This window comes from Carassius auratus, unplaced genomic scaffold, assembly GCF_003368295.1.
Source record: "Carassius auratus strain Wakin unplaced genomic scaffold, ASM336829v1 scaf_tig00027323, whole genome shotgun sequence".
Classification (NCBI taxonomy): domain Eukaryota; kingdom Metazoa; phylum Chordata; class Actinopteri; order Cypriniformes; family Cyprinidae; genus Carassius; species Carassius auratus.
This window is the reverse complement of record NW_020525583.1, coordinates 226,373-248,229: the sequence shown is the minus strand read 5'-3', so window position 1 is coordinate 248,229 and position 21,857 is coordinate 226,373. Positions and strand designations below refer to the sequence as shown.

At 35.0% G+C, this 21,857-nt stretch overlaps 3 protein-coding genes across 4 annotated transcripts; 2 read left to right on the top strand and 1 right to left on the bottom strand.

Moving 5' to 3' along the window:
• Nucleotides 1-411: 411 nt before the first annotated feature.
• Nucleotides 412-4,887, bottom strand: LOC113079205 (interleukin-12 subunit beta). Its single transcript, XM_026251422.1, has 8 exons — nt 4,805-4,887; nt 4,307-4,455; nt 3,558-3,639; nt 3,160-3,402; nt 2,169-2,271; nt 1,920-2,083; nt 955-1,118; nt 412-684 (listed from the first exon to the last, which is right to left on the bottom strand). Exons 3-8 carry the CDS (start codon nt 3,637-3,639, stop codon nt 550-552), a joined length of 891 nt encoding a protein of 296 aa, XP_026107207.1. The 5' UTR covers nt 4,307-4,455; nt 4,805-4,887; the 3' UTR covers nt 412-549.
• A 5,934-nt stretch (nt 4,888-10,821) lies between these two features.
• Nucleotides 10,822-16,992, top strand: LOC113079202 (U3 small nucleolar RNA-associated protein 15 homolog). 2 transcript variants are annotated; one of them, XM_026251417.1, is made up of 13 exons: nt 10,822-10,979; nt 11,204-11,324; nt 11,487-11,579; nt 12,308-12,492; nt 12,641-12,819; nt 13,389-13,514; nt 13,722-13,857; nt 13,965-14,046; nt 14,155-14,310; nt 15,074-15,175; nt 15,263-15,396; nt 16,328-16,386; nt 16,555-16,992. In XM_026251417.1, the coding sequence occupies exons 2-13, from the start codon at nt 11,235-11,237 to the stop codon at nt 16,767-16,769; spliced, it is 1,557 nt and encodes a 518-aa protein (XP_026107202.1). In that variant the 5' UTR covers nt 10,822-10,979; nt 11,204-11,234; the 3' UTR covers nt 16,770-16,992. The 2 variants fall into 2 exon arrangements, with proteins under 2 accessions (XP_026107202.1, XP_026107203.1); XM_026251418.1 differs by having other exon boundaries at nt 10,833-10,979; nt 11,191-11,324.
• A 751-nt stretch (nt 16,993-17,743) lies between these two features.
• Nucleotides 17,744-20,952, top strand: LOC113079209 (calumenin-B-like). The gene is made up of 7 exons (XM_026251427.1): nt 17,744-17,857; nt 18,205-18,433; nt 18,514-18,707; nt 18,934-19,100; nt 19,308-19,368; nt 19,483-19,682; nt 19,787-20,952. The coding sequence occupies exons 2-7, from the start codon at nt 18,216-18,218 to the stop codon at nt 19,889-19,891; spliced, it is 945 nt and encodes a 314-aa protein (XP_026107212.1). The 5' UTR covers nt 17,744-17,857; nt 18,205-18,215; the 3' UTR covers nt 19,892-20,952.
• Nucleotides 20,953-21,857: the final 905 nt, after the last annotated feature.

Here is a 21,857-nt window from a genome sequence, read left to right as displayed (position 1 = left end):
TGTAAGCACAAACTCATACTGTTTATCTGAGCTTCTCTCTCATATGTTCACTAGTGTTCAAAAGTGCACTTGGGGTCAGCAAGATTATAGAAATGAATACATTTACTCAGAAAGGATGCAGCAGATTGATCAGAGACAGGTAAAGACATTTGTCCATTACAGGAATGAATATGATTTATGAAATGAATTGTGTAAATAGAATGAAGCTCTTTAAAGTTTGTGGTTTTAGGATTTAGTGACCGATATGAGGAAGTATGTTGAAGTTTTTTTACGTGTTTGCACAAAAATCAGCATTTCATAGTACAGTAATTCCTGTCAGTAAATCATGGCCAGTGAATCACAGCCATGCGACACCATGATCGCAACTGTGATATTGCTTAATCTGAAGGAAGCGAGAGACAGAACAGAGACGAGCAAAGGTTTTTAATAGGACAGAGAAATGGTACATGCATCCATACATAAACACATATAAAAAATAATAAATAAGGAATAGAAAAATGGGACAGGAGATATAAATAAAGGGTTCAGGAGGAGGGGAGGTTTTAATCGCTAGTTTACATTTTTCCACTTGCTCCACTCGCTCCACTGAGAGAGGAGTAGCAGGTCTCTGCAGCGGACCCTTAGTTTGGTGATGGAGCCCTTAACTTTGATCTTTGAGCCCTCTTCCCTTTCTTCAGTCTTCAGCTGAAGAGACGAAGAAGCAGAAAACAAGACAATTCATTACTGCAACATTCTTAAAAGGACAGTTCATCCTAAAATGAAATTGATGCCTTCCAGTGAATCATGACTTGAATTTTTTTGTTCGTTCCTCACACAATTCCAGTGATTTGAATGTCTTATGTAAGTCAATATTATGATAAACTTCTCCATGGAAGAAAGAAAGTCATTTAGGTTTGAGATGAAATCATTCTCATTATGTGTGTGTGTGTGTGTGTTCAGGAGAGCATGTCGTACCTCCCCATTGTGCCGTATCTCATACTCAATCTCATGCTTAAGAGGAAAGAAACTGTGGGGCTGCGGCCAGGTCGAGGGAGGCTTCACCTCTAATTCAATGATTTGTTCATCACTCCCCTCATTTTCTATAGAGCAGATTGAAATGCCTGGATCTGCTGGCTTAACTAGGAAAAACAGAGAAAACATTCAATCAGATGCGCTTTAGATCAGTGGTTTTCAACTAGAGAGCCACTAGAGGGCCTCAACAAACTTACATTAATGATTTATATAAATATTATACAAAAAATATACAATCAAGATGTAAACTGATTTTTTTTTCTCAGTTCTTAAAGGGGATGTTGGATGCAAAATTCCCTTTTACGCGGTGTTTGCATGTGTCTTAGCATTGTGTGGACACAACCACACTACAATCCATTCACTCCTCTTTTTTAATCTCCCAAAAAATCCTAAACAGTCTCAATTATCAAGCGATGACCACTGAACGGACTGTCCCGTATTGGCATATTTCTGTCCTGAAACGCCCGAACACCGGAACATCAAACCGTGCCATCTTCCCCAGTTTTGCGCAGCAGAATAATAGTCCTCCACTGCTGCAGTTGTATGGATTCTTAATGCATTTATTACAATTATATTTAATCTTTTTCTCATCGAACAACTAGACTAACGAATAGCTCGACTCAACCCGTACCCGGCTTTCTTCTGTGTAAACATAACTTCACCTACACTTTGCATCAGGGTATAAATGCCCCCTTTATAACACAGTTTCTCCCAGTTTATGTTAATACTATGCTATAGTCAATGTTTGTTTTCCTTAATTCATATTTATCTGAAATATGTAACTCTTTGGTGTGAGCATTCTTCAAAATATCATATTTTGTGTTCAACAGATGAACGAAACTCATACAGGTTTAGAACAATTTGAGGGGTGAGTAAGCGACATCATTTCCTTTAACCCACACACTCACCAACGTCTCGTAGATAGAAGCTGTAGTCCGTTTTCATATAGCAGCATGTGGAAACTGCCTCCCCTGTGATCAGCAGCCGCTCAGACTCTTCAGAATATGAATTGGTGGAATGTGGGAGAAAAAAATCCCCATCCACGGACTGTGACACCCAGTCACCATCATCCCTAAATAGATACAATTAGCATACTTGGTTGTGTCAATGCTAAAATAAGCTCAGTGTATCTGTGGGTGTGTTTGTATTTCTGATACCTTGTATTGCGAAGTCTGAAAGCAGTAAATTCATCTGATGTCCAGGCACATTTGATTTTTTGAGAGCAGGAAAAGGTTTCAGCTGTGCAGTTGATATTAAAAGCTGAAAAGCAAGAGAGAAATACACTGAAAAGCTGGGCCTGACACTGAACAGACAAAGCTTGAGTACTCTGACCGTGTCCAAAACCGAAAGTAGCTGCCTTCCTGCTTTGTGGCCTAGACAATGACTCAATGAGGCTTTTTTTTATGAAGTCCTAGGAAACTAGTTTCAAATTACAAAACCATAACATCACATCTATGTTCTTAAAAATAAAGTTTTGAAAGGTGGGTTCCTTGAAGAATCTTTCAGTGAACTGTTCTTAAATAGAGCCAGTGAGTACAAGATCTAACAAACATTTGTCCACTAATGAAAAGGAAATGTTGGATGTTAAAGGTTCTTCAAGGGGTCATTGATGCCATTAAAGAAGGCTCCATAAAGAAAATGTCCATAAATATTCTTGATTAAAGCAAGATTTTGCAGAATTTGCACAAAATGTTGTACAATTAGTTTTTAATGCAGTCTTTGATGTCAAAAACGAAAGAAAAAAATAAAGGTTTGATGTTAAGATCAATGGTTCCATAACCATTTCCATTCCACAAAAGGTTCTTCATATAGTAAGAAGATTATTTAGATTATTAAAATGGTATTCGCACCAAGAAAAATGGTTGTTGTAAGAACTGTTCACTGGAAGGATCTTTCAGGAACCAAAATATAGTTTTTCTATGACACTGTTGTGAAAACACCCTTTTGAACCTTTATTTTTAACTGAAAGCATTTTCTCCTCATTTGATATTTGCTGTATTTTATGATTTGCATATGATGAGCATTATTTTTTCCTGCTCTTCGTGACTGTGGGGACACCATTAGGATCACTGATCTAGAATGTGGATTGAACGTAGAAGTGAGTTAAGTGACTTTTGTAAAGTAAATTTTTGATACGAATGTACCCACCTGTAACTTCTTTAGACTTGTCGAGCAGGAGATAGGTGTAGTCTTCAAGACCCGTATCACTCCAGCAGGTGTAATTACCGGTTAGGTCTTCCTGCAGGTTAATCACGGTCAAATCCCGCCCATTGAGTTTTTCAAACTCTGTTTCCGATATCGGCTGTATGCTATCATCCAGTCTCCATTTGATATTGTCTTTATCTGTTCTACAGGTCAGGGTAACGGATTTGCTTCTCTCAGCCAGTTTAACTGCATAAAGAGAAATCATTTAGAATACAGAATGGATGTATAAATATGTATTTCTAAACCCAAAACTGGGGGAATCCCCACTATGATACAAATATAGTGTGTGTGTGTTTGTGTGTGTACTCTTGCTAAAATAATGATGTGGTCAGTACACTCACATTTCTCAGGGAAAATGTTAAGCGCAGACATCCTCACTATGGACAAACAAAAGAGAAGGGTGAACTTCATCAACCCAGCCATCTGGAGAAAAGAAAAGACAAAATGCCATATTTAACGTGATTTAACAGTCACTTTCTCTGATCAAAAGTACAATACAAAATAAAAGAATGAATATAAGCAACTTAACACATTCAATCATTAACGTAGCATGGACATTATTCCATATAGAACTTAAATCTATATCATAAAAATGCCAGTCATCATTAAAAAAATACAACAATTATTAATTGCCAGTATTCAAAGGAAGGCATCTATGGCCATGGACCAAAAATAAAAAGATGAACGTTTACATTTTTAACATTTATATTAAAATATAGTTTTAAAGCTGTTTATAAATGCATATTATATCCTTAAACTTTTATTATTATTATTATTTATTTATTTATTTATTTACTCAGTTATTTATTACAGTCCATTTAAAAGTTCCAAATTAAGTTTGTAAAGTACAAATATTCTACATTTGGCGGAAAGTTGTCTAAAATATAATGTATGTCCCACTGCAAACATAACAACTTTTATATATAATATAATATAATATAATATAATATAATATAATATAATATAATATAATATAATATAATATAATATAATATAATATAATATCAAATAATTCAGATTAAAAAGATGGGATTAAAGAGAACTGAGCTGTTTGAACGGATGTTCAGAGCGTAATGTATAGCTATCTTACCTTCGATGCTGTTGCGTCAATAGTTGCGAAAACTCTCAGGTGTGATGTACGCGTCCTTTCCGTGTGTCCTCCGCTGGGGTCTGGACGTGTTTTATAACGTAGCCTACACGGAACCGTTGGGCAAACGTCCGCGGATTCTTAGAGTTCCCCTCGAGTTCAGAATGAACAAGTGTTAAAATTAAAATTACTGCTAAATTACTAAGAGATAGCCTCTCTTCCTCTCTCTGTCACCATTCCAATTATAGACCAGTTTCATAAGTTACCTAGACTATCTTATAGTAGCCTATAAACTATTTGATGAATAAACGATTGTTTCCCCTGTACAAAAAAAAAAAAAAAGTTATAAATAAATAAATGAAACAACGCTTATTGGAGAGACGTTGTCTTGACTAGACGCAGTTATAGCCCACACTAATTACTATTTCAATCCTTCTAAATCAAAATCTCACTTTTAATTAAATGTTACTTGCTGTTTCTGTAATTAACTGTGAAACTTACAATTCCAGTGTAGTCTGATGATTCTGATGCCCCTTTATTCTATAAACCGCTGAACCATCTATGAGCTAACAAAACAAAGTGAATCATAAACTCCCATAGAATGAGGAAACACATCTCTGCCTTTATAATATTTACTATACCGCGGTAGTCATATTGCTTTGTCACAATAAACACTAAAATCTGTTTACATTCATTGTCTATAATCATTATGTTGAGTGCAAATCACTGATTTTTATATAACATGTTTTAGTGCTGTGGAAATCTTTTGATCTTCAAAGCATAATATATTTTCAAAACAATGCTTTATATTTGCTATATATTTAAAAACACTTACCTGAGATATTTAGTATATTCATTAATTTAAAAAAAATGCATAAGGAAGGCACAACACTCTCAGCTTTATTAGATTATAAAATTGTGTGAAAGTGGACAGATTTTGAATGGCTGCTGTTTTTCATGCTTTTCCTAATCAATAATAAAAAAAAATAACCAATTTTAATAATGCTTTTCAGAGGCTAAACTATTTCAATTATTTCTGTTTTAGCTTAATTCATGAACAACAGAAAACATTATAATAGGTTGGAAGAAGAAACTGTTATGAGAAAAGTTATTCTGTTTTGTTCTTACATAAGTTTGGTTCTTGTCTTCAGTAAAAGTCAGTCAACCGGGACATGACCTTTTAACCACAAGTGCAAATTTAAATACTAATGACGCGAGAAATAGAGGTGATAAATAAGTGAGAGAAATACATAGGGGACTGTACATATGATAAACTAGAATTGTTTCATAGTTACAGTGTATATGTTTATCTTTATTTACCCTCATAAAATGGAAGTGAAATGTGACACCATGCCGTAGATGGGTACATTGTAACATGACTGTATGACAGATTAAACGTTATATGATCATAAAAAAATAAATAAATACAAGACAAACTAAAATATTTCAACAATGATTCAATTATGTTTTTTAAATAATTTTTAATAATCTGATTTTAGAGTTTGACAATGAACACATTGCAAACAGGCTTGGGACAAACCACAAAAATGAACCAAATTGATTTATAAACACTAAACATTGACTGTCGGTCTTTATTCACCTGCTTCTCGTTGTTTCTTATTAAAATCAATGAAAGTAAATATTGTAAATGGCATCACTAATGTCATAGAATAGCATAGTTTAATAACGATGGGGCACATTGTAACGCATTGTTGTGTTAGTGTCTTCTACTAGTTATTAAAAAAACAATCTAAACTGAGAAATAACAGATTGGAGTTTAAAATAAACGCAAAATTGTGTCAATTTAAATGAATAGCAAAAACTGAGATGAAAAATTTATTTAAACCAGAAAGGAACATTTACCATGGTGAACTTTTGAACTTTGGCTAACTTTTTTCTCTATATAATGTTGATATGGTAGCTAGTAAATACTGTACATTTTGTTATGCTAGCATGCATGGAAATATTTAAAGTTAAACCACGTGTAACAACTAACCTCGCCTTACTTTGTGCAACATGCAATCCTACATCAAGGAAGTTTCTGTAAGCACTGAATTCAACATGCTCACAAGTTTGTCTTCTCAAAACAAAGTTTGCACGTTGCCTGCAAATCAGTTAAAATGAATTCTGAATTTCCCCTCAAATAAATGTGTGACAGAAACCAAATGGTGTGATTGAAGCAGATAAGAAGACTGATAAATATCTTTGGTTAAGGCGGTGTGAATGTGTAATACAGCAGTTCCTCTGTAAATGCTTTGCTTTGCAAATGATTTAAACACTGCACTTCTGTATTGAAGCAGGGGGAAACCATGCCTGATGTACGCGGCTGGTGCTTTGGGGTATTTCAGGAGACGAAACATGGATGTTTTATTGCATTGTGTGTATGTTTGTGAGTTGGTGAACCTGTACATGTTAAACTGATTCTTTATAGGCATGCGTAAGAGTTTTTATTTTTAAATGAAAAGAGCTGACATCATTCTGGCAGCCCCCCTGATGTCAGAGACTCAACACTTTCCTTAGAGCCTTGCACAACATATCAGTCATTAGGTGTTATTAAAATTCATTAGCCAAGCCATGAAATTTCCTCAAGTGAGTATTATGATGGAAATGACACATTTCTTTTCCTAGACACACTTTTCTCTGTCTCACACACGTGTCACTAATTTCTAAAATTAGGGGGGTGCATTGAAACTCGATTCGGAACAATTTTATCCAGTTTTTCGAAATATTTTTTTATTTGCTTTTTCACAATTTTAAATAACTTGACTATCTTATGAGGAACACAGACTGTGATTCTTCCCATCTTCTGAAAGCACACTTTTGACTATATAATTAATGTTAAACATGATGTTTCTGTTTCACTTGGCACACATGCTAAGGAAGGCATATTCTGAAAAGTCAATTTCTAGAAAGCCAGAATTGGCCTGTCCCCATGTCTAAATATTATGTGCGTGAAAGTACCCAATAAGGCCAGTCAGTCCCGACTGTACTCTTTCATTTGGGTTACAAATAAACACGCCGTACATTCCTGTTGACACATTTAACTTTGCAACCTCTCAACACTTCCATTATTGGGTTTATAGTTAAAGAAATCAAGTCATCATATTAGTGGCTTATCTTAACTTATCTTATCTATTCATCCATCCATTCATCCATCCATCCATCCATCCGTTTTTCTATATATATAATTTATGGTTCTTTCTATATTTCATTCATTTAAATTCCGTTTTGTCACATACAACAAGAACTTCAAAATGACATAGTGATATATCTGTTTCCTATCTTGTTTTAATCACTATGTAGGCCTATGCAAAAAACAAACTTTTGGGCTGATATTGGAATTTTTTTTTACTGTAAGTTGCCATGTATATATTTATTCCAAAGACTCAGTCGCTTTGGTGCATTTCTCAGATCAGAAGTTAAAGTCTTAAAACTACTTGTTCAACCTCCACATCATCCAGTTATAAAAGCAGTTTCTCATTCTTTTGATCAAATTGGGATCACCTTGGTACATTCATGCAACGGATTACATACATTTGTATGCGATTTCCTATCATTTGCTAAAGTCATATTGCTCAAAATTTAAGTTCTCTGTGTAAGTCTCTAAATGTATATTTAGCTGATCATCTTATGACCTATAACCCATCTCGCTCTTTAAGGGCACATAACTTTAGACTATTAGTACCCATGATATCCAAGTCCATTAAAGGAGGAAGATCATTTTCTCATCTGGCTCCTAGAGTTTTCCTCAATCGATTTGGTACATTTCTCCAAACTCAGGTAACAGCTCTCAAAACTGTAAACTAAACATACTCTCATGTTGGTGAAACATTTCAGTATTCACTGCACAGTGAAACAGCATTTTATTTTAGTAATGCATTTATGCAGCATCACAAATATTTTCGCGAGTCATGCATCATGGGAAAAAACGCCTTGAATGCTGTATCCATCCTTGACATGCTTGTGACCCACTATCTTCACTGGCCTCTTCCATCGCTTGGAGACTTTCTTTGGTTGTAAGTGTTGCGATCATGTACTTTCCATCTCCAAGAGGGGGAGAATTCCTCAACTAGATTTAGGAAAGGAGAATAAGCTGGAACCAAATCCTGATATGTAGGTTATTGTCAAACCACTCTCACACTAGTGCTGAATGGTGGAATTGGACATTGTCCCAAACAACTTGCTCCTCCTCCTCGTCCCACATCCTCAGCTCTTCTTGCTCTTTCTCCTCTTCTCCCTCTATCCTGTCCACCACCTCTCACTCTTACACCTCTTCCTTTTTCCACTAGTCATTCTTCTATTTTTTTTATTGTATTTTTCCTCGTTTATCATCTTTGTCGTTTTTCTCTTCCCCTTTTGTAGTTGTTGTAATTAAGACAGCTGTGTGAACAATTAGGAAATTGTCGTTTTCTGTGTTGAGTGGATTACCAACTCATCAGATATCAATTCGGGGTTAATTGAGGACATAAGGTGTGATCTTTGTGAACACCAATGAAAAAGCTGCTAATGTTTTTTTCTGATATATTAAAGATTTGGTTGGTATGAACTGCTGTGATAACATTGGGGAATGTTGTGCACAGTGTTTTGATAAAATTATTCTTTTAATTTTTCAATTTGTATGACATTAAGGAGAATTTACCATCTGTGGACAATTAGAAAGTGTACGGATCACTGTGTTAAATGTTTTGAGAGCAGTTAATTGAGTTTGGAGAAATGTACCAAATCGATGAAGAAAAATTGTAAAGATGCACCTCTTCAGCCAAGCATTCACATAACGTATCTCAATCCCACACTTGTTCCCAGTTGGATCTGTTAAATCCCAAACATATTCTTTTCAGTCTGCCTTTCTGTTCCCCTACCCCTGGATCTCGAAGTATCTACAAAGATAATACCTGCTCCAGCATGGATCCAGCCTCATAGAAAGACTTCAGATGACCCAACACCTCTGAAGAGATGATGCTGAACCCAGTGAGGACCCCAGATGACGCCAACTTTAATCAACATGCACAGCTGCCAAAATGTTTCTATATTGTTCTAATCATTATGTTACACTTGTAATAATTGCTTTAATGATCTTCTGCCTAAAATGAATTCATGTTAGCTAGCTGTATGATTCTACTGATCTTGAACTGTTAATTTGTGAAATGAACATTACTTTGATGCATTCACTTCTGCTTTGTAATGCAGAGACATTTCTCGAAAGCTGCTTTGAAACTATGTGTGCCCTAAAAAAAAAAAAGCCCTATACAAATCAGTTTGAATTGGAAATTAGAATTTTTGTAAATTTCCCATGAATCGTGCAGGTGAATCTTGACTTTCACAAATGTAGATTAGGCTCAGCGAATGATAAACCAGTTCTCTGAAATATCTCAAAGGTGCGCATATTTCTTTTATATATCACGATGAGTGATAACGTAACGTAAGTAAAGTGTAACTGTGAATCCTATCCTGTCTCTTTTAATCAATATCCCACATAAAATAATGTGTAAATGTGTGCTTTTGAAATGGATACAGGTATACTTCTCTGCAAATATTAAGGATGATTCGAGAAATGCACCAAAGCAACTGAGAAAAACTGAAAAACTTTATAAAAAAAAAAAAGTTCTTATCTTTTGTACAACCTATTTGGAAAATGTCATCAATAAAAAAAGTTTAGAAAACTTATTTTACTCATTTTACTCTTTTATTTAGGTCAAAAAATAAACATCCTGTACATTCCTGTTGACACATTTACCTTTGTAAACTCTCGACACTTCCTCTGACAATATTGGGGTTAGAGGTAAAAAAAGAAAAAGTATAATTTATATATATATATATATATATATATATATATATATATATATATATATATATATATATATATATATATATAATTTTTCTTTAATTTTTTCAAGAAATTAAGTCCTGTTTTGTAAATGTCATCAATAAGAACATAAGAACGTGAGGAAAACATATTTTTCTCACTTTACTCTTTCATTTGGGTCACAAATATCCTTTGACACATTTACCTTTGCAACCTCTCGACACTTCCTCTGACAATATTAGGGTAAAAATGTTATGTTGAAATGAACTCCAACAAGATTTATGTTGGGAGATTTGGTTTACATATTTCCTGAGAAAAAACCTACATGATTTTTGAATAAATACAAAATTTACAAAAAAAAGAGAGGGGGGGGGGTAAATACATATATATATATATATATATACATATGTAAATATTTGGGTTGATATTAAAACATTTTAATGTAAGTTATTTGATTTGACAGATGTATGTGTTTATTCCAAGGACTATAATGGAAAAGCATTTTACGCATTTTGTATTTTTCTTAAAATTGGCTGTAAGGTGAAGTTTCCAGGCTAAAAATACTTTCTTGAGGAAATCAAGCCCTGTTTGGAAAAATCAGCAAGAAAGCGAAGAAAACGTATTTAATCAGTTGCTGTAGCGTGTATGTGTACATTTAGCAAACGTTCACAAAGAAGCCAGCAAAATAGCTACTCTAGTTGTCTGGGATCACGTGTGCAAAGTTTGTTCCAAAACGGAAATATGACGTCACAAAATGGCGGCCTCCATGCGGCTGTAGTATCAACGTGATTTTTGCTCATCTTTTCTAATCTGTACCGTTAACAACAAATAATCAAACAATTATTTTAAAAAATCGGTGGAAACCATAATAAGGTAAGATATACCTTATAATATTTAGATTAAAATATCTTGCTTATTGAAAACAAACCTAACCAGTTCTGATTTATTCAGAGATCTGAAGTCTGTGAACCTGTGCTTTGAGCTTATTAGTGTAACGTGAGGATGTCTTCTATTGGTTCTGTTGTATGCATTATGAGCACACGAATGCTGGAGTCACCTGTAGTGTTGTTATATTTTATTGAAGTGTTATATTGCAGGTCCTCAGAGGGATCAGTGTTCATATCTGAGATGGCTTCATTTAAACCCACCAAAGTTCAGTTCCTCCCTAAACTCGGAGAGAAAGTAACAGAGGACACGCTGTACTGGAAGAATTACAAGGTTTGAGAAGTGTTGACGCATAATGTCTTTTGAACATCAAAAGATTTTGTATATCATTTATGTGTTCAATGAAAAGTGTATATCTTAGGTGTTCTGATTAGTCAACATTTTAACAAGTTTTTCAGTATTTATATGCACTGACAGTCTGCGTATGTCTTTCAGTCTCCCGTGCAAATGAAAGAGTTTGGTGCTGTAACAAAGATTGACTTCTCTCCTCTCACACCTCACAATTATGCCGTCACCGCCTCCACCAGAGTGAGTCCATTTATCATTATTCTCTTTCAATATTGACATATGCATGTATTTATTTTTACTTTTATTCAAAGTGGCGCATAAAGCTTTTTTTCTGTATGGTTGTATCCAGGGCTTGACATACATTTTTTTGCTTAGAAGCCAATGTGGCTAATGGTTGTGTGTAAAGCTCCTTTTTTAAATAAAACCATGGATTAAGATAAAGACATAAAAAAGTAGCTTCTTATTGCATAATAAAAGTGGATGTAGAAGATTACTAAAATCGCTTGAACTGATTTGCTGAAATCAAAACAGGTATGATAATAGGTGAGCACCAGGCAATGGGATTGCTGTTTACGCATTAGCTCCGCCCAATACCGGAAAACCCGGCTGTTTTTAAAAGCAGAAGACTTCCATAGGAACGCCGTTATTTTAACAGGAAAATACAACAAAGAATACTGTTTAAATGTAGGGGGGTAGAGGAATTTAATACAGCAATGCAGTAAACATTACTTATATCCAATTAAAACCTTTATTGATAATATATAATCGGAGGTACAAATAAGTCAAATATTTGTATTCACTACAGTGCAGATGATTTGATGGGAAAATTTGGTTCTTAAAACCAGCTTTATTTCCATCAAGCAATATTTGTCTTGTTTTTTTTTTTTTTTTTGTGAAATATGACATGCACTTGTTTTTGTGAGATTCACTTGCATGCAATATGTTGATATGATCATTTCCTGCATCAGATCCACGTATATGGACTTCACTCTCAAGAGCCCATACGGAGCTTCACACGTTTTCGGGATACAGCGTATGGAGGGAGCTTCAGAGGCGACGGGAAGCTTTTAGTGGCAGGAAGTGAAGAGGGTCTCATCCGTCTGTTTGACATCAGCGGCCGAGTGGCTCTCAGGCAATTCACAGGACACTCCAAGTATGACCTGGCATGAAATAATTGCTAATAAATAATGTATTCAGTAACTTTAAATAATCTCTCAAATCACATCTTTCCCCTTGTATAGCAGCCCTGTCAGCAGTTCTGTTGTCTTAAGGGTTTCTTTTCTGCTGTCTCAAATGTGCAGGGCGGTACACGTGACCTCGTTCCTGTCTGATGGGTTTCGTGTGGTGTCGGGGTCTGATGACCTGACGTGCCGCGTGTGGGACGTTCCCAGTGCTGTTGAGATCAGCTCAGTAACTGAACACACAGACTACATCAGAGCTCTCGCCCCCAGCAAACTCAACCCAGATCTGTTTGTCACAGGTAACCACCTTTCATTCTCATCAGCACCTCACATATGTGACCCTGGACCACAAAACCAGTCATAACGGACAATTATTATACAACTATTTGAAAATCTGGAATCTGAAGGTGCAAAAAAAATCGAAATACTGGGAAAACCACCTTTTGAAGGTGTCCAAATGAATTCTTAACAATGCATATTACTAATCAAAAATGTAATTTTTATATATTTACAGTAGGAAATTTACAAAATATCTTCATGTAACATGAGCTTTAATTAATATCCTTATGATTTTTGGCATAAAAGAAAAATAGATAATTTCAACCCATACAAAGTTTTTTGGGGGGAGGGTATTGCTAAAAATAAATGGCAATATCAGCGACTTAAGACTGGTTTTGTGCTCCAGGGTCACATATGATAATTTTACCTCTATTCACTTAGGTTTCATTTTAAAATGCACCTAAAAATACACCATTTTAAATTGATCATAACCGTGTACATTTAATATGAATAAGTATATAATATTCTAAATGTAAAGGTTATCTTTTGTACAGTAGTTTGTCCTGAATGCTGGTCATCTCTGTTGCAGGTTCGTATGATCACACAGTGAAAGTGTTTGACATGCGGTCAGGAAGCAGTGTGATGACCATGCAACACGGTCATCCTGTGGAGTGTGTGCTGTTATATCCGTCAGAAGCCCTGCTGGTGTCCACAGGTGAACAACACTCGTTATTTAACCACACAGTGATCAGTAATGCTTAGAACCCCTTGCAACCATTTCTTCCCCCAGCTCATACTGCAGATAAATACTGTAGACTTGGTGCATTAATGCAGATGTCATCTAGTGTGCTATGTTATGACCACTTGATTGTATTTGGCTTTTCTAACAAATGGTTGAAATAAGTTGGTGTATGTGTTACAGGAGGGCGCTATGTGAAAATCTGGGACCTGTTGAAAGGCGGACAGGAGCTTGTTTCTCTTAAGAATCATCATAAAACCGTTACATGTGCATGTCTGAGTTCTGTAGGAAACAAACTGCTCACAGGATCACTGGACAGGTGTGTCTACATGTGTGAGCCATAGCTATAAAGTCATAAAGTGCTTATTTTTGTGAATTTGTTGTGAGAAAGTTGGATTTATTTGTTTTGGGTGCTTTTCGTTTTAGGCATGTCAAAGTGTATAACTCCTCTTATAAGGTTGTACATAATTTCGACTGTGATGCATCTATCCTCAGTATGGCTGTTGCGGTACGTTTAGTTAATTTACACAAAGAAATCTCTAAATATGAACTTATAATGTATTTTTTTTTCATATACACTTTAATTGAAGTTTTGCTCGTTGTGGTTCTGCTCTAGCCTGATGATGAAGTGCTTGCTGTGGGGATGACCAATGGTGTGTTGAGTGTCAGGCACAGGAAACACAAAAAAGACAAAGAGACGTTAACTAGTCGAAGGCGAAGGGGTCCGTCATACCGGGTCTTTGTCAAGGGGAAGAACTTTATGCCCAGACAGGTGATTGGTTTGTTTGGTTTTACTTTTTTCCAATTCCATTTTTTATTTGCTCACATTTCACAAGAACTTTGTGACAAAGCATGATTTTTATTGTTTTTTTGTATGAATTTGTTTATTTTAATTAAATCTCGTTTGCTAACATCTTACAAGAAATCTGTGGCCAAACAGGTGATTTTTATTTTGTTTTATTATCAATGATTTTTAAGTACATTTTTTTTATTTGCTAATATTTCACAAGAGCTTTGTGCCCAAACGTGTTTTTTTTTTTTTTTTTTTTTTAATTTTTTTTTACTTTTCTGAATGAATGGATCAATGAATTATTTAATTACATTTCTTGTTTGTTAACATTTCACAAGAACTTTCTGACAAAACATGATTTTTATTTTATTTGCATGAATTTGTTTCTTTTAATTCAATCTCTTGTTTGCTAACATTTTACAAGAAATATGTGGCCAAACAGGTGATTTTTATTTATATTTTTGTTTGCTTTGAATCAATTAATTTGAATTATTTTAATTCAATTTCTTATTTGCTAACATTTCAGCTAAAATTGGTCTTTGATATAGCTATTCTACAGGTATAATCAAATGTAAACTATATAAATTAAGATATCTTCATAAAATAAGAATTGACTTTTAAGCCATAGCCATGTTAACTGAGTCTTATATTTTCATATGAGACTGTTTGAATGAACTCGTGTGCTTTGTTTTTGCTGCATTGTTTTCTTCAGTTGTGTCTTACAATCTTTGATGTCTTTTTTTAGGATGATTTCTTGGTCAGTAAACCGGTGAAGCAGTATCTACGGAAATATGACAAACAGCTGAAAAGCTTTGAGGTGTCCAAAGCGCTGGACACAGCTCTGCAGGTAAACACACGCGTGTGGATATAATGCAGGTTGATGTATGCTGTGACTGTTCAGATGAAGATATGTGTGTGTGTGCATGTTTGACAGACATGGACACGCACCAGTAAACCAGAGGTGACCGTAGCGGTTATCATAGAGCTCAACCGCAGAGGAACTCTGAAAAATGCTCTCGCAGGACGAAATGAAGAGAGCTTAACCAAGATCCTCAACTTCCTTCTCAAGTGAGTAACTCTCTCTCACATCTTTTCTGACACACACTTATGAGTCTTATGACTTCAGACTCCCATACAAAACACAATGGCTCATAAACAGTTGGAGGGGGAAATTTACGAACGCCTTAGAAAAAATTAAATAATAAAGTAAATATACAGATGTAGTACAGCCTCATCAGAAATCATTTTCCAGGACTTGAAGTAGGAAAAGATTATGCAATTTTCCAAGATTAAAAAATTTTCCAATTTGCTTGGATTTCTCAAACTGTTTTTGGGTGAATGGGTTATGTTTCACTTTAAAAACGTTTCAAGATTAAAACAATATATCATTTGCATGAAGGCAAAAAGAGTATTTTGACATTTTTAAATGCATTTCATGTTTTGAGTTTCGTTCTCATTATTCTCACTGATGATGATTACTGTTATAGTATATAATAATATTTTTTATATAACAGTTAATGCCATGTGTATGTTTACATTTTAAATAATATCTTTCACATTTCAGTAATGAGAATTTACTGAAAATGTGCTTAATTATCATAAAACTCTACAGTGCAAAAGTCTTAAAATGTAATAGTGTGTGTGTGTGTGTGTGTGTGTGTGTGTATATATATATATATATATATATAATGTAGAATTAAAATTGAATAATTTTTATTTTTTTATTAAAATAAATTTAATATGCATTTTATGTTTATATGCATATTATTTAATAATAATCTGTGTGGGATTTACACTTAAAAGACTTTCAGCATTGTTATTATTCTGTGAAATGCATTTCATTTAATTGTTGTGGAAAAACTGAACTTCTTGGAATGATTAAAGCACTGGGAAATTCTTGAGCAGTGTTGAGTGTTGCGGTTGAGAGTTTGTGTTAGTGACTTGATATGTAATTATTCTGAAAGTAAGGTAAAGGGCATTTTTGTGTGTTGTTTTTCAGGCACATCTTTGACCCACGCTTTTCTCGGCCTCTGCTCATGGTTGGGGATATTGTGCTTGGTGAGTTTCGTATTGTATTATCTGCACGTAAGCAAATGGGAATGAAGAAGTGAACTGCTGCTTGTGAAATAGTATTGTTTTGTTCTGGTTTTCAAAGGTTTTCCACATATTAAACGTGTTGTGTGTGTGTGTGTGTGTGTGTGTGTGTGTGTGTGTGTGTGTGTGTAGATCTGTATCGGCAGGTTCTTCACCAGTCACCTGTAGTCGAGCGGCTTCTGCAGCGTCTCATGGAGGTGTTGGGTCGAGAAGAAGAACTTCAGCAAGAGCTTCTACAGGTCTTAGGAATTCTGGACACACTTTTCGCATCCCTCACCCCCAGAAAAGAGGTTGCGTCCCTTGCTGCCCTTCCAGTAGATCAAGGGCCACAGCTACAAGCCGCCTGAGTCTCATTACAAAACACTGGTGACACAACCGAAACATGCTGGACATTAGCGTGGGGAAAAAATGAAAGGGTAAACGGAAGGAAACACACAGAGGCAGCTGTGGGAAAAATGTTGCCCAATGTCACTGAATAATCATTGTGTCAGTGTGTCATCCGTTCCTGCTGATGTTTGCAGAATTTGAAACTGTATTTTGTACATTCTTATCATAAAATCTTCTAATCTATGTGTTTTGGTTTGTTATTTCTTTCTTTAATAATACTATTAATTTAAAAAAAATTCTGATCCCTACTATTGTTGTTATTATTATTATTATTATTATTATTTTCTGTAAAGTTGCTTTTGTCTGTAAAGTAAAAAGTGCTATACAAATAAAGTTGAAATGAATTATTGTTATTTAATGATGTATTAAGTCTGTGTTAAGTTTTAAAATACATTAAAGGTCAATTTATTATCTTCACATTATAGTCGGTAGTAAAATATTATGTTGAAACAGGGTAAAATAAAAAAAGAATTTTATATGGCTTCGATTTATATTATTCGCTTATATTTAGATATGCAGTAAGATTTTTTTTATTTTACTTTTATTAAACCGCTTTACATAAGTTATATATCAATATATATCATTATCAATAATAAATACAGAAAAAAATATATATAAATTAAACATATATATATATATATATATATATATGTATATATATATAAAGCAAACAATGGCATTCCTCTTTTTAAGTTTTTTTTTTTTATTACAATCCTTTGTTTAATACAAGTTTGATTACTTTTATTAAATAAATACTGCAGAAAGATGAGCCTTGATGACGTGCCAGGTCTAAACCAATGACATACTCACGTTTGGATTGAAGTGGACCAATCGCCAAGCGGCTCAGTCTGCACGGGCGTTCGATCTGATTAGCATAGACATAAATATATGTCTATGCTGATTAGTCCGTTAAACTAGGGTTGAGAGTTATCTCCAATCTGATTGGTCAGTTGAGAGGGCCATACAAAGGAAGCGTCTCCCAAACTAATTTGATATCCAGAGTTATTGAGATCAGCCGGGCGGTGTGAAACTCTGCTAAATTCACCAGGTATAATTCCATTTTTGCAATAAAATGTGAAACAGTTCATTCATATATTCCCTGATATGCAGTGTTATGCTTCGCTATATCATTTAATGTTGTCATTTAATCATTTAATTTGCACGAGGCTTAATGTGGGGAATTAAAATTTTGTTTGCATGTGTAATATGGGAATATTCCCTCAAAAAATGCAATGTATAACACTTTATTACACTAGTACCATGATAGTTTGTGTGTATGAGATATATATATATATATATATATATATATATGTATGTATGTATATGTTAAATGCATTCATGCATACAGAAATTAGCCTGTGTGTGTGTATACATATTATTGCTGTTTTTTTAAAGTGTAAGAGAAGATGGACCTGCTGTTGTTGTTGTTGGTGGCTGCCCTATGCAATCTTCAGTCCTCCAGCAAACCCATGCGGAGGAAGGAACGTGTCCATCATGACACCCTCATCAACAATGAGCACGATGATGAAAAGAACTTCAACCTCAACTACGAGGCTTTTCTTGGACAAGAGGAGGCAAAGACGTTCAACCAGCTCACGCCAGAGGAGAGCAAACAGAGACTGGGGTAAAAACACACCACATTCTGATGAGCGCTTCATTTGAGAAAGTTCCCCAAATCAACCATCTCTCTCTTTCTTTCTACAGTAAGATTGCAGAAAAGATTGACGAGGACCATGACGGCTTTGTGACTCTTGATGAGATGACGCGGTGGATCAAAAATGCTCTGAAGCGATGGATCTATAACGATATGGAACGGCAGTGGCAGGCTATCGATCACAACTCAGACGCTTATGTCTCCTGGGAGGAGTACAAGAACGTTACCTTCGGCTACACCCTTGGTACGTATGATGTGTTTCTTGATTTAATCATGTTTCAGAGGTTAAATCTAATCTAAATGCACATAAATCTAATTTGATCTTTTGGATCATCCATCTACACGAGTATTGAAATCAAATCCATTCATCAATGATGACATGAAAACAACTGATTTAAGTCCGATCAAAAATCACATTTACTGTAAATAGCTGGAAATCCAGACTAACATAATGAGTTTTTTGTGTTTAGATGAAGCGGATCCCAATATCAGTTTTAACTACAGGCAGATGATGACCAGAGATGAGCGTCGTTTCAAGATGGCTGATTATGATGGTGACATGAGGGCCAATAAGGAAGAGTTTACAGCGTTTCTTCACCCAGAGGAGTTTAACTACATGAAGGATATCATACTGCTGGTAAGTCTCCACGATCATAATGCTAAAAAAAAACGTCTTCCATATACCTTTGCTGTTATCTTTTGTCATTGTTTGCACACCCTCATGTTGCTCCAGACCCGTATGGCAGACTTTCATCTGTAAAGAGGGCATCGGCAGAATATCAATGTGTCTGGATCAAGATTTTGCAGGATCATGATTGTGGAGGTTTTTGTGTTTGGTTTACAGGAGGCTATGGAGGACATTGATAAAAACGGAGATGGTTTCATCGACATTGATGAATATATTGGTAAATTAAAATGTTTTATTTTTTGTATTTAAGACTGGAATAAACCGAAATCAAGTTTCCTGTTCACGGAGTTAATTTTGTCTCACTGTTGCCCTTGTCTTTGTGTTTTGTCAGGTGATATGTACAGTCAGACTGGAGAGGCCAATGAACCAGAGTGGGTGAAAACCGAAAGAGAACAGTTTAGACAGTTCAGGGATCAAAACAAAGACGGCCGTATGGATAAGGACGAGACCCGTGACTGGATCTTGCCCGCCGGGTACGACCATGCAGAGGTTGAGGCCCAACACCTGCTGTATGAGTCTGACACCGATCAGGTAAAAGCATTGTCATTCACAGAGACCGCTAAAAAGGATGATATGATTGATCTGGTTTGTAAAAAATGTTTTATCTTGACTTTCTTCTTTTATTTCCATGATAGGACGGACGCCTCACAAAGCAGGAAATTGTGGATAAGTATGACTTCTTTGTCGGGAGTCAAGCGACAGATTTTGGAGAAGCTCTGGTTCGACATGATGAGTTTTAATTTGGGTAACTTAGCACTTAAATGCAAAACAAACAATTTATTTTATAAGTGCAAGTATACCACATTGTGGAACATTGTTTAAAAAGCATTTACAAGAGCAAAAAAATATATATATTTTTTTACTTTCCATGAACATCTTTTATAGATTAACACTCATCATCGTTGGAATCAGATGTAGTTTTCAGGTCAGCTTGTGAAGCTTGTCAAAGTGTTGTGTAGAGGTTTGTCTAAAAGCCTATAATGCACTAAAATGAGCCCCTTTAATTCAGCAGAATGGCATGTGTGTAACCCGACACCGTATAAAGCAAGAACCACTCTCTTTTGTTTTTACACTGCACATTATATTAACTTTTTTTTTTTTTTGTTATAAACTTAAAAAAAAAAAAACGACCTTGTATTATTTAGAAAAATAGTTTACATGTAATGCTTTGCAACATGTATATATTTATCTCCATTTAGCTAGAGGATGTATGATATTGAACATGATTTTGAATTTTTTTTTTTTTTTCTTAATTTGGCTCAAAATATGCCCAATGAGAAGTTCTGGATTGAACATTTCAGTGTTTCAAGGCTTGTGTGTTTTTTTTTTTGTTTTTTTTTTAAAATATGATCAGTTTTATTTTTCTGTGATTTGCAAAGGAACATAGACAGAACGACAGATAAAATATGTGCACAAAATTGATCATTTAACTGATTGGGTTCTCATTTATGACTTCTATGGCCCTTGTACATCACTCGCTGAGACCTGTCATGGAGAGCTTTATGAAAAGGAAGTGCTCTCACTAATGGACTGAACCAACAAATTAAAGCTGTTCGTTCTTCAAGTGCCTTTTTTCCATCTCCCTCAACTGCTTTGGAGTTATTATGCAAGACTTTTGGTTTTCTTACCTTTTTTTCCTTCTCTGCAATTTGTACATGACTGAAAATGACCTTCTCTCCTAACACTATTATATAATTTGTGTTTATACATGAATGTGAACTGTTCAACATGCTGTGGTCAGGTATTGTAAATACTGTCTTATAGCTGAGATTGTTTTCTCAATAAAACTGATTTAAATGAATCTCATTTTGTTGTTTCACTAGAGGTGATCTAGTCATTTTTACTTCATTTCAAATTGGCTTTTTTTTTTTTTTTTGCCCAAACTATTTTTGAGTCTCATTGCACCTGTTTTTCCATTACTTTGAGCTTCAATATTAACAATTGAGTCACATAAGTTTAATTGCAGCAGCAATTAAACCACAGGCAGTCTTCTTGTTTTCATCATATTTTATTCGAGAACGTGTGTTGCCATGCAAAATGCAAAATCAATTGAAAGAAAATACGTGATGATGTACATTATATATTTAATGTAGGTATGGCGCAGGTTGTCTGAAACCATCGATGCAGGACAACATGCATAGCAATCATTAAACTTTGGGTTAGCTTGTATTACTTCCCCCATCAGTTTATTGTCTCGCAGATGCCAAATCTGTTCTTTTCCCATTTCACAAAGGCTCATTTGGTGCTCAAGCTCAATAAAAACACTGAGTTTCATGTGTGTCTGTGTTGTAGAAACCTTTCTGTCTGTTGTGAGGATCAAGAAGACGGTTCAGATGTTGACTATTTGTATCTAGATTAGATACAGACTCCTGTTCTGGGCTACTGTCATCTAAATTTGTTGTAATGTCCTCGTTAACGTGTTTGAGCTTTCGGCGTTGTTTGATTCTTCTGCCAGATGTTCTTAAGATCCATTGTATTGACCCGAGTCGAGTGTTAATGTGCATAGATGTGTTTGTAAGTTACAGACATCATGAATGTTTTGTACATCAATTTCAGCTACTGAAATCTGATGATTTAAATTAAGATCATGCAGTTTTCTGGTTTGAAACCTTCAGAATAGTTGCCAGACAGTTTATTGGCCTCCGAAACCAAGGCTTTAGGGTTAATGATATGACTCTCCTTGAAGAATGGAGAATTCTGCTTGTG

What these genes read in the sequence shown, in the direction of transcription:
- LOC113079205 (XM_026251422.1), bottom strand. Translation starts at nt 3,639, where the DNA reads ATGGCTGGGTTGATGAAGTTCACCCTTCTCTTTTGTTTGTCCATAGTG. An exon ending in CAAGTCTAAAGAAGTTACAG is followed by an intron (nt 2,272 to 3,159) that starts GTGGGTACATTC and finishes CTTGCTTTTCAG; the next exon opens with CTTTTAATATCAACTGCACA. An exon ending in CTTCTATCTACGAGACGTTG is followed by an intron (nt 1,119 to 1,919) that starts GTGAGTGTGTGG and finishes TGTTTTTCCTAG; the next exon opens with TTAAGCCAGCAGATCCAGGC.
- LOC113079202 (XM_026251417.1), top strand. Translation starts at nt 11,235, where the DNA reads ATGGCTTCATTTAAACCCACCAAAGTTCAGTTCCTCCCTAAACTCGGA. An exon ending in CGCTGGACACAGCTCTGCAG is followed by an intron (nt 15,176 to 15,262) that starts GTAAACACACGC and finishes CATGTTTGACAG; the next exon opens with ACATGGACACGCACCAGTAA. An exon ending in ATCCTCAACTTCCTTCTCAA is followed by an intron (nt 15,397 to 16,327) that starts GTGAGTAACTCT and finishes GTTGTTTTTCAG; the next exon opens with GCACATCTTTGACCCACGCT.
- LOC113079209 (XM_026251427.1), top strand. Translation starts at nt 18,216, where the DNA reads ATGGACCTGCTGTTGTTGTTGTTGGTGGCTGCCCTATGCAATCTTCAG. An exon ending in GAGAGCAAACAGAGACTGGG is followed by an intron (nt 18,434 to 18,513) that starts GTAAAAACACAC and finishes TTCTTTCTACAG; the next exon opens with TAAGATTGCAGAAAAGATTG. An exon ending in TGAAGGATATCATACTGCTG is followed by an intron (nt 19,101 to 19,307) that starts GTAAGTCTCCAC and finishes TTTGGTTTACAG; the next exon opens with GAGGCTATGGAGGACATTGA.